Below are 12296 nucleotides of genomic sequence, written 5' to 3' on the forward strand. Positions count from 1 at the left end.
TATATATATATATATATATATATATATTTAACCTATTCTGGTAATGTCTATTATTTGATAGACTGGGCTATTAGTAATACATTTGGTTGTGATTGTTGTTATGGTTTTGTTTCAGTCTACCATTTTATTTATTTATTTTTTGTTTTCTGTCTTATTTCTTGGGTGACGATAATGATTGTGATGTGGGATCATTTGTTGTTTTCATTCCTATGTTTCACACCTTTTGCCTTTTGGGGGGAATTATTTGAATACTTTTGGAATTCTTTTTCAAATATTGCAGAGGATTTCCCAATCTTAAACTTTGTCCATGTATTTTTCTTACTGAGCATGTAGACGAGCAGATTTTATTTAGTCCCACTTGTTCCAACTATGACTCCATTTTCCTGATGCCTAGTGATCCACAGAGTTTCCTTTTCTTTGTCTTTCACGTTTCTCCCCTCAGTCTACATCTCATGTAATTCTTTCCTCTGAGAAATTTCTCTAATTTTCTTTCTTTGAGCTGTGGCACTCTTACATTCTGTTCTAGATAAGGCATGTTGCTTGAGGCCTATATATCCAGCTTTAACAGAGTCCCTCTTACACAACCGTTAAGCAACTTTGATTGTTCTACTGATGTAACCATCAGTTCCGTATCAGTTTAACCTTAACCTGTATGGTCCTAGAGACCCAAGTACACAGTTAGCTCTCCTGCGTTCTAGACGATTTACAGACTCCCTACTATGCTAAATACATATGATAGTACAATGGATGCTCATAGTATACTACAATTTCCAGTATTTTTTTTTTATATATTATTACTTGGTATGAAAGGCCTCCTAGTGATTGGATAATAAAGTTTTGTTACTGTTTGTCTACATTATGAACACAGTTATTATTTTTGAGATTTCTGTTGTTTTAGCTCTTCATTTGTCAAACTCTCAGGTACAAAGAATCACTCATTAAAATATTCTCTAAATTTCAGAGTATGTTTTGGTTTTCTTAATTTTTGTGTTTTTTTTTTTTTTTTTTCTGCACAAATTCTCATTGCTCCCATAATCTAATCTGACTCTGTTTCTTAGGTTTGGGAGAAAGTTGATTCTCAGGTGGTGTCTCCTACAGCTTACCATCGTTGGGACCAGTGCAGCTTTTGTTTCCAACTTTCACATTTACTGCTTACTCCGCTTCTTGTCTGGTTGTTCTTCCGTCATCATCCTGGCAAATGATGGTCTGCTCAGTAAGTCAACAATTTTGTTCTTCTCCATTATCCAAGCCTTGAATTTGACCTTGAACTTTCACCTTTACCTGACATTAATATCCCAATTGGGTTTTCTTTCAGTCACAGAGTGGATAAGGCCTCCATCTAGAGTAATGGTAATAACAGTGATATCCTGTGCCTTCAGTGTGGGACACATACTCTTGGGAGGACTGGCATTTGTCTTTCGAGAGTGGCGCACTCTGCAGCTGGTGGTGTCTGTACCTTTCCTTGTCTTCTTTTTCTCCTCCAGGTATGATCCTTCTTTCTCATTTTGCCTTATGGGAACCTGGGACAAAAATGAGGACTGAATTACAATATATTGATTTTCTTATCTCCCAGACCCTTTCTTATTGTCTGAACCTAAAACCCATGCCTTTCATCTGTTCAGTCTGTGTAGTTCCATAAGCAGAACAGGAAGTAATAAGGACCTTTCTGTCTGGGAGTCCTAGGTATTTTTGGTTTTGTTTTGCTTTCAGTCCTACCCAGTATAGTGGTCATAGAGTTATTCCAGTATTATTTTTCTTAATATAAACTATAGACTCAAATATTTCAGAAATAAATTCTTCTAATTTTTTTTTTTTTGGCTTTGGAGTGAATCAAGTTATGGTAGTTTTCAGATTTTCATTTTTGTAGGTGAAGTTGAATAAAAGGAAGAGGCAGCAAATTTATTCAAAAAAGAGCAGCATGGTTTCTTCAATACTAAAGTTTGGCATGCAGATTGAATGATTGACATCAAATGTTAACTCCCTTCTCCCTTAAATAATTTTAACAAACACTTATTTATGGGTAACCTCATTCCTGTACTTAAAACCATCTAAAGGAGAGTCAGGTTTAGTTCCTCATGGAGACACACTATAGATTTCATACAATGAGAGGAGTTCAGAGACAGAGGAGAGTGTAATCCATGCCAGACTTATCTGTTATACCATTATATCCTGATAATTATCCTATAAGGAAGATGGTATTACTGCCCCCATTTTATTGATGAGAAAACTGAGGCAGATGTAAATAAGTGACTGACTTACATAATAAGTTACCAACATAGCTGGTAGTGGGAGGAGTACTTCTTTGTTGAGTTTTACATTTACATTATTTAGGGACTTATTTTTTTTTTAAGACTGTATATTATGAGCACAAATTTGGTAGAACCAAATTATCCATGAGGAACTCTCAAGCTTAAGCTTCCTATGCTTCTTTGAAAATCTGCTGAGTAAGTAGACAGGTGAGTTGCCTCCAGAGTCTATGTTTCTGGCCATAAAGATGTACTGCAATGGACTAGTCTTTCTTACATTTTCCTAGTATTTGTGAATTGAAACTTGAGTTTCTATTCCTAACCCAAGAAGTGGTGGATATTAGATGGAAGGCTAAAAGCATCCATAGTCAATAATCATATGACAAGTAAGCAAGAGAGACTTGACTGCACTTGTGTGCTCTTCTTCCTTCAGGTGGCTGGTGGAATCTGCTCGGTGGCTTATTATCAACAATAAACCAGAGGAGGGCTTGGAGGCCCTAAGAAAAGTTGCATACACAAATGGAATGCAGAATGCTGGAGATGCCCTGACAATCGAGGTGAGTAGGAAATGGAAGGTGGTTACCGGGTTAGGAGGAAGACTAAGCAGACTCCTCCCCCTCCCCTCCTCCACCCCCTTCTTCTTCTTCTGCTTCTTTTTAAAGGTTTTATTTATTTATTTGACAGAGATCACAAGTAGGCAGAGAGGCAGGCAGAGAGAGGGGAAGGGAAGCAGGCTCCCTGCTGAGCAGAGATCCCGATGCGGGGCTCCATCCCACGACCCTGGGATCTGGACCTGAGCCGAAGGCAGAGGTTTAACCCACTGAGCCACTGAGCCCCTTTAGTTCACTTCTTGATCTAAATCTATAAACTATAACTCCTGTGGATGACCTGCACCTCTCTGTGGCCTCATTTACTTTCTTTTTTCAAATTTTTATTTAAATTCTGGTTAGTTAAAATATAGTGTAACTTTGGTTTCAGGAGTGCAATTTACTGATTCATGTGACACCCGTGCTCAACACAACAAATGCCCTCCTTTAATATCATTTTTGCTGCCAAGGTCAAAGAGATTGCTGCCTGTGTTCTCCTCTAGGATTTTGATGGATTCCTGTCTCACATTTAGGTCTTTCATCCATTTTAAGTTTATTTTTGTGTAGGATGTAAGAGAATGGTCCAGTTTCATTCTTCTGCACGTGGCAGTTTAATGTTCCCAGCACCATTTATTGAAGAGACTGTCTTTTTTCCATTGGATATTCTTTCCGGTTTTGTTAAAGGTTGTTTGACCTCAGAGTTAAGGTTCCATTTCTGGGCTCTCTCTTCTGTTTCATTGATCTATGTATTTGTTTTTATTGAAATTTGCTATTTACAAGGATGTGGATGGACCTAGAAGGTATTATGCTAAATGAAATAAGTCCATCAGAGAAAGACAAAGACCATATGATTTCACTCATATGTGGAATTTAAGAAACAAAACAGATGAACAGAGGGGAAGAGAAGGGAAACTAAAATGAGATGAGGACCGAGAGGGAGGCAAACCGTAAGAGACTCTGAACCCTAGGAAACAAACTGAGGGCTGCTGGAGGGAGGTGAGTGCGGGGTAGGGGTAACTGGATGAAACGCATTAAGGAGGGCAATTGATGTAATGAGCATTGGGTGTTCTATGCAACTGATGAATCACTAAATTCTGCCTGTGAAATTAATAAAAAATATCATTTTGGTGTTTAATATCCTTGAGTTTTCTTTAGCTCTCTACATCTTTCATAGCCCGTTCACACCTGTGATTGCATGTACAATAAGTTATGCTGGAAAGAAAGGGAGTGTATCTCTCCTGTCCTGTTGGGTACCGGTGCTCACCACAATGCCTGACACCATGTTGGCAAATGAAACATGTTTGTTGCTATTAAAGGGTTTGAGATCCAGCATGCAGGACGAGCTGGAGGCAGCACAGACCAAAGTTACCATTTGGGATTTGTTCCACACCCCCATCCTGCGTAAGAGAACCTGTATCCTACTATTTGTGAGGTGGGTTTCACAGAGTGCATGACAACCTTAAAAAGGGGGAGACACGAATCTGTTTATTTCAAAGGTTCTAGCAGTGTTGTGGGTGCAGGGTGTGCTGATTTGAAGATACAAGGTGAGGAAAACAGACTGGATACTGCTGCGCTGGGAGACGGGCAAAAGGTTATAAGGAAACTCACCATATGATGAGGAATTAATTGCATCATATTGCTCCATTCTCATCCTGGGAGATCGATGCTGGGGCTTCCACCACAATACAGATTTTGACATTTAGTTTCCTTCACTTTTTCTTACAATTTTCCCAAATTTTTATTTAAATTCTAGTTAGTTGACATTCAGTGTAATAAAATCTTACTAGCAGTAACATGAAGAGATTGTGAAGATATACAGCTTGATAAACATACCAACGGGGAAAAATATAAGCAGCACCTAGATCAAGATAGAAATTCTAATTCCCCAGAGAGTCCCCTCATAGATCCCCTACAGTGAGAACCACCATGACACTGGGTCAGCTCTCATTCCCTCCTCACTGTTTGCTTGCATGCCACATAAAACTTACCAACAGTCCTGCTCCCCATTACCATAGAGGTGTGTTGTCTAGTCTTGACTTTCACATGATAATTTGTAGATCCCTGGTGGGAACCTGTGATTATATTTCCTATGGTACAGCTGGTGCATGTTTTCTTAAATTCTGGCATTTTCTCTTAGCCCTAGAAAATCATATATGAGCCTTAAATTCCCTAAAACTGTGGCAGACCTCAGGTGCCCCTCAGATAAAGGGGGGACACAGGTAATCTCTTCGCAGCTTCCGTCACTAGTTGACCAATTTGAGCAAGAACTAGTTGAGTTCTTCACAGTATTGGGGTTGAAGGAGAAGAAAGACTCACAGCATCCTGATGACACTCAAAAAAGAAATTCTTTTTTTTTTTTTAAAGATTTTATTTATTTATTTGACAGATAGAGATCACAAGTAGGCTGAGAGGCAGGCAGAGAGAGAGAGGAGGAAGCAGGCTCCCTGCTGAGCAGACAGCCCGATGTGGGGCTTGAGCCCAGAACCTTGGGATCGTGACCGGAGCCGAAGGCAGAGGCTTTAACCCACTGAGCCACCCCGGTGCCCCAAAAAAGAAATTCTTCTCCCTAGATTTTAATCTTTGTATCATCCAGTTTGGTGATTGGGACAGGTTAAGTTTCCCAGTCATTGCCAACTCCTTGCTTACAAAGACGAAATAACAACAGAAGGAGTATTGTCTATATATATTGCCAGACAATTATTTATGGTAACTTTAAAATTATCCTTAAAATAATGTATTATACAAATCAGACTAGGTCTTTATTCTTTAACACCAATCACTAGCTGTCTGGGTTAAAGTAGACATCAACTGCAACACGTAGGCTTTAAATCTTACGGCATGTGTCTTTCCTCCTTTGTTCATTACAGATTTGCAATCACAATACCCTTTTATGGCATCATGATCAATCTACAGCACCTTGGGAGCAATATTTTCCTGTTCCAGGCGATCTTTGGGGTCCTCACTGCCATTATCCGATGTCTTCCTCTTTTAGTACAGAATCATATGGGCCGTCGAACAACCCAGACACTTTTCATGTTCCTGGTGGGACTTTCTGTTTTGGTCAACACGTTTGTGCCCCAAGGTGAGAGAAGGCTGGACTGTAGGGGAAAGAGATGTCTTTTCCCCCATCCTCTAGGGATTGTACTGGTCACACTTGTCTGAAGCAAGGAGTAAAGAGCTAAGTATTCCCCCAAACTGATCTGAGGGTTTAAGGCAAATCCTGCTAAGAATTTGTTGGGAAAAGAGTCAAAGGTCCATAATGGGCAGCTCAGACATATATTTCTTTTTGTCACATCCTGGAAGTATCTAGAAACTGGTGTTTTTATTCCTGACAGTTTCTTCAGGATAGCAATTGATCACTTGCCTTTTGGCCTTTCACATTTTTAATAACAAGCATGAAGGGCCTAGGTTTTGCAATTATATCTCAGGTGAGGACACAATGGGGTCACTTGTTCTGGTTGGGCTCTTGTCACCAGCTTTGAAGACGAGTCAGTTTCCTGATTGCTCTGTATCCACATGTGTGTGTATGGTCTTAGGTCACCACGACAATAGCCCTTGCTTATAGGAGTCTTCTTGACTTCCAGGAAATGAAAAATTTCCCCTTTTTTCCAAGTAGTGAAGGAGTGTACAATAGGAACAGGGAATTAAGCAGATTAGAAGTCTAGTCCATTCCAGTTAGATGACTTTGTATGCTAATAGAATGATGGGATGTAATGACCAGGAGATTGTTACTGGGCATTATGGTTCAGCTACATCCCAGTGCAGGAATGTACCCTACAGCATTACAGATTGTGGACTCTACTCCTCAGAATATCATTAGTGGTACAGGCTTACTCCCTTACAATAGAGTCTTTTCTAATAGTGTAAAGCTATAATTAGATTTCTTTTCATATTATTTGAAACTTCTCTTTATTGGTTCCCAAATTCTGACATTTTTTTCCCAAATAGAAATTTCCATTCTTGGTTTCATAAGAACCTGGGATCTTCCTGGTTTTATCAATGAAAATCCCTATTGCTAAAACCCCCTAATTCCCAGGAAAACCGGGATGACTTGTCACTTTAAATTCTGCACTTTTATTTTAAAGTTTAGACAACTGTAAAATTATCAAGTTTAGAGCTAAATCTTAGACCCAGTAATTGTCCACAGGACTGTCCCACTTTCTGCAATAGGGCTGTAATACTGGGCAGAATTAGTAAAAGCAAATCTCTGCCAGATTAAACTCTTCATCTCCTTCTTTAGAAAATCTAAAGATTTTCAGGTGTGAAGAGAGATTTGCTGCAACTAACCCAGGTAATTTCATGTGTTTTTTAGCACCTACATTGACAACTCTACATTTCTCAGTTTATCAACCACCCCGCTCTTCTGGCACTATAAAATTGTCTATAGTATAGCTTAAACAAACCCACACCATACAAAGTTTTTTTTTCCCCCCTAGCTAAATTTGGTGGATGCTGATTCCTTCAGCCCAGATTTCTTAGTCTCACTGGCCTTTCTGTCTCCAGAAATGCAGACCCTGCGTGTGGCTTTGGCAAGCGTGGGAATCAGCTGTGCTGCTGCTTCTGTCACTAGTTTTGGTGTCCACATGCTTGAGCTCATCCCCACAGTCCTCAGGTATGAGTTTATGGACATTCTGCCAGGGCATGAAAGAGGACATTCTCAGTTAATAGGCATTTATTGCAAGAATAAACACAATAAGGCCTATTTATTATAGGGGTACCTGGGTGGCTCCGTTGGTTAAGTGTCCAACTCTTGATTTTGGCTTGGGTCATGATCTCAATGTCTTGAGATAGAGCCCTGCTTAGGGCTCCGTGCTAAGCGTGGAGACTGTTTGAGAATCTCTCCCTCCCTCCCTCTGCTCATCCCCTTCCACTCTCTCTCTCTCTCAAAAAAGACCTGTTTATTATAAAAGCAATCATTTGTAATTTTAACAGTAATATGATAACATTTTAGCCAAAGTTTATTGAGAACTGACTTTGTGTCATGCGTTGTGCTGAGTAGTGCCTTTTTATTTATTTATTTATTTATTTATTTATTTATATTATGTTAGTCACCATACAGTAGTTTTTGATGTCGTGTTCCTTGATTCATTGTTTGTGTGTAACACCCAGTGCTGGTGGTGAGCAGTACTTTAATGCATCATCTCATTAATCTTCCAGACAACTCATCAGGGTAGGTGCAATATATAATATTTGTGTAAAATTATGAAATCAAGTTATGAATTTGAGCCTAACAAAGACAGCTGGGAAATCATAGAGCAAATCTAAAAAACAAGTGTTTGTCACCAAACCCCATATATTTAACAATTGTGTTCTAGCATCTTCCATCTTTTACAAAGTCAGAATAATGTATCTTAGGTTGCTTCAGATTTTTATCAGATTATTATGTATTGTTGTTTAACCCGCAGGGCACGAGCTTTAGGATTAGAAACAGTGGCTAGTAGGTGTGGGGCAACGCTGGCTCCCCTCTTGATGATGCTAATGGAGTATCTTTCCATTTTGCCCTGGATCATCTACGGAGTCTCGCCCATTATTGCTGGTCTTGCTGTCCTCATCCTACCTGAAACAAGAAATCTGCCTCTACTTGACACTCTCCACGATGTGAAAAATAAGTGAGTAAATCTTCTAGCCACCTCCTGGGAGGAACTGTATGCCTTAGGTCTTTGGGTGAGGAAGGCAAAACACCACATGAGTCCTTCGGATCACTGAGAAGGTTCTGCTTTGCCTGGGATACTTTCGTCTCAGGCCACTGCCTTTCATTAGTGGCAGGGTCACTTCTAACCCCTGTGAGTTCCAATCTAGATTGCAGAAATCCCTTCTGCCCAGATCTCATCAGTAGTTTCAGTGGTGAAGAGATGAAAATTAGCTCTGTTGTGATGGCACATATTACCTACCTTCATAAGACACACATTCATGATGGTATTTCATGATTCTGAGATCCACAGGACACTTGGATATGAAGGGGAAAGAAATATCATGGCCAATAAAGGAATAATGTTAGGAAGATCACATAGAGTTAAAAAATTTTATGGAAAGATAATAGAGGAAAGAAATCTTGTTTAGGCATCTTGGTATTCAGACAATTTTGCTGCCATGAGTAATGGAAAGATTGAGGATAGAGAAAATAAAAACCAGCAAAATATTTTAAATGAGATAAGGGTATATTAGTTTCCTGGGGTCTTCATACTCAAGTTCCACAAACTGAGTGACTTAACAGCAGAAATTTATTTCCTCAAAGTTCTGGAGGCTGGGAGTCTGAGCTCAAGTGTCAGCAGGGCCACATTCCCTCTGAAGTCCTTAGGGAAGTGTCTGTTCCAAGCCTCTCTTCCAGCTTCTGGTATCTTTGGCTTGTGGCAACATAACTCCAATATTCACATGGCATTCTTCCAGGCAGGTCTCTGTGTTGATATTTTCCCTTTTGTGATACCAGTCATTGTGATCAGGGGCCCAACCTACTCCAGTATGACCTCCTCTTTACTAATTATATCTTCAACAACTATATCTGAATATGATAATTTCACATTCTGAGATACTGAGAGTTAAAACTTCAATGTATGAAGTTCATACATTGGGGATGGGGAAACACAATTCAATCCAGACAAATGAGAGAATTCGCTTAAGATTGTCAGTCTACTTCTTGACTTTCCAAAGGTGTGACTGGTGGGAAATCTGAAAAGACCAAGTGAGGGTAGCAACTTTTAAAACTGTCTTCTTGGGTCTTACTGCAGGAATTTCTTGGATCTGCAACATTAATATCAATATGCCATGAATTTTGTTGGGTTATAAAAAGCTGATAGTTGGAGGACTTGTTTGTACTTGTGCATGGAAAGCACACAAACTTATTTTTATCTTTGTTTTTTTTAATATTTGTTTTTGCTTGTTGAATGGTTGATTGGTTGACTGATTGTTTCTGTTTTGCTTTTCTAGCAAAGAATTCTCAAGAAAGGTAAATGAAATAAATTCCTTCGTAAAAGTGACCAAATTTTAAGGTGTTTCCATGAGCTGACTGGTGAGGAAAAGAAATACTATGAAATAAAAATAAAACACAAGAATGTTCTTTTATATCTACAAACTGCCAAGAAAAATATACTGGAAAACAAATCTTACTTACATTAATTTGCAGTTAAATAATTTTTGGGAACACGTAATTCTATGAATAATCTAATATTTTTGGAAAGTGGTTGAAAGTTTCAAATTTATTGGTAAATTATTAATACACATTCAGAAACAAAGGAAAACCATGGAATTAAGATGTAGCTGGCTGAGAGAAAAGGGATTACATGGGTGATGGGGATTAAGGAGAGCACTTGCTGTGATGAGCCCTGTGTGTTGTATGTAAGTATTGAATCACTATATTGTACACCCCAAATCAGAAATTAATATCACACTGTATGTTAACTAACTGGAATTTAAATAAAAACATGGAGGAAAAAAGAAAAGGGGACAGAAAACTTATTGGAAAAAATAATCGCTAAAAACTTCTCAAATCTGAAAGAAACAGATATCCAGATCCAGGAGGCACAGAAAGTCCTACCCCCCCAACCCCAAATTCAACCCAGGAGGTCCACACCAACACACATAGTAATTGAAATGGCAAAAAGTAGTGATAAAGAAAAAAAATTAAAGCAGCTAAACAAAAGGATAGTTATCTAGAAGGGAAATCCCATCAGACTATCAGCAGATTTTTCATCAGAAACTTTGCAGATCAGAAGAGAGTGGCATGATATATTCAAAGCACTGAAAGGGAAAAATATGCAGCCAAGACTACTGTATCCAGCAAGGCTATCAATCAGAATAGAGAGAGTGATAAAAAGTGTCCCAGGCAAACAAAAACTAAAGGACCTCATGACCACTAAACCAGCCTGGCAAGAAATATTAAAGGGGATTCTTTGAGTGGAAAGGAAAGACCATAAGCAAGATTATGAAAAGTAAAAAACACAAAAGCAGTAAAAACGTTTTCAAAAATGCTTTTACTTCTTGACTTTACTTCTTTTACTTTTAAAAATCTTGACTTCTTGACTTTTACTTCTTTTACTTTTTAAAAATCAGTCAAGAGATTTATAAAATAAAAGGTTGTAAAATAGGACATGGCATATTTATTTATTTATTTTTATAGATTTTATTTATTCATTTGACAGACAGAGATCACAAGTAGTCAGAAAAGCAGGCAGAAAAAGAGAGGAAGAAGCAGGCTCTCTGCTGAGCAGAGCCGGATGCGGGGCTCGATTCCAAGACCCTGCTTTTGAGCCAAAAGCAGAGGCTTTAACCCACTGAGCCACCCAGGCGCCCTGGACATGACATATTAAAACATGGGTTGGGGGAGGGGAGTAAAGAATGGGTTCAAATTTGAGTAAAGAATGCATTCAAACCAGCAACTTAATATAGATTGTTAAATGCAGAAGATGTTATATACAAACCTAATGAGAACCACTATTTGAAAACCAGTAATAGATATGCAAAGAATAAAGAGAAAGGAATTCAAGTATATCACTATAGAAAGCCAAAAAACCATGAAAGAGAGCAAGAGAAGAAACCATCAGAGAAAATCTATAGAAACAAACACAAAACAAATAACAAAATGGCAATAAATACACACCTATCAATAATTACCCTGAATATAAATGGAGTAATGGAGTAAATGCTCCTGTCAAAAGACAGAGGGTTACAGAGTGGATAAAAAAAAGTAACCCATCTATATGCTGTCTACAAGAAACTCATTTCAGATGGAAAGACACCTGCAGATTGAAAGTGATGCCAGTGGACATCCAAAGAAAACCAGGGTAGCGATACTTATATTGGACAAAATAGACTTCAAAACAAAGACTCTAACAAGAGACAAAGAGGGGTACTATATAGTAATAATGGGGATAAGCCACAAGAGGATATAAAAATTGTAAATATGCACCCACTATGGGAGCATCCAAATACATAAAACAGCTAATGACAAACATAAAGGAAATAATTGATAATGGTACAATAACAGTAGGTGACTTTAATACCCCACTTATGTTGATGGATAGATCATCTAAGTGGAAAATCAAGGAAGCAGTGGTTTTGAATGATACAGTGGACCAGGGGACTTTAACAGACGTATTCAGAACATTCCATCCTAAAACAGCAGAATACACATTCTTTTCCAAGTGCACATGGGACAAGTTTCAACAAATTAAAAAAAATTGAAGTCATACCATGCATCTTTTCTGATCTCCATGTTCTTAAACTAGAAATCAACCACAAGAAAAAAACCGGAAAAAGCACAAGTACATGGAGGTTAAATAACATCTACTAAAAAATGAGTGGGTTAACCAAGAAGTTGAAGAAGAAATAAAAAATTACATGAAAAAGAAAATGAAAACACAGTGGTCCAAAATCTTTGAGATGCAACAAAAGTGTGTCCAAGAAAGAGGTTTATAGCAACACAAGCCTACCTCAAGAAGCAAGAAAAATCTCAAATAGAAAACCTAAC

The 12296-nt window shown here is 38.3% G+C and overlaps 1 protein-coding gene across 5 annotated transcripts in view; it reads left to right on the forward strand.

The window, feature by feature from the left end:
- The window catches only part of SLC22A10 (solute carrier family 22 member 10), a 28890-nt gene extending 18107 nt beyond the window's left edge, over positions 1 to 10783 (forward strand). Inside the window, exons 3-10 of one of the 5 annotated variants that reach the window (XM_082748214.1) lie at positions 1059 to 1213; positions 1316 to 1484; positions 2680 to 2803; positions 4150 to 4265; positions 5701 to 5915; positions 7337 to 7445; positions 8239 to 8442; positions 9758 to 10783. In XM_082748214.1, coding sequence (XP_082604340.1) covers positions 1059 to 1213; positions 1316 to 1484; positions 2680 to 2803; positions 4150 to 4265; positions 5701 to 5915; positions 7337 to 7445; positions 8239 to 8442; positions 9758 to 9818 — 1153 coding nt within the window. In that variant the 3' untranslated portion in view covers positions 9819 to 10783. The remainder of the gene's footprint in view (positions 1 to 1058; positions 1214 to 1315; positions 1485 to 2679; positions 2804 to 4149; positions 4266 to 5700; positions 5916 to 7336; positions 7446 to 8238; positions 8443 to 9757) is intronic. The other 4 variants (XM_082748215.1, XM_082748217.1, XM_082748218.1 and 1 more) reach the window with 4 other exon arrangements.
- Positions 10784 to 12296: the final 1513 nt, after the last annotated feature.

The sequence above is a fragment of the Mustela nivalis genome (genome assembly GCF_964662115.1).
Source record: "Mustela nivalis genome assembly, chromosome: 9".
Lineage (NCBI taxonomy): Eukaryota > Metazoa > Chordata > Mammalia > Carnivora > Mustelidae > Mustela > Mustela nivalis.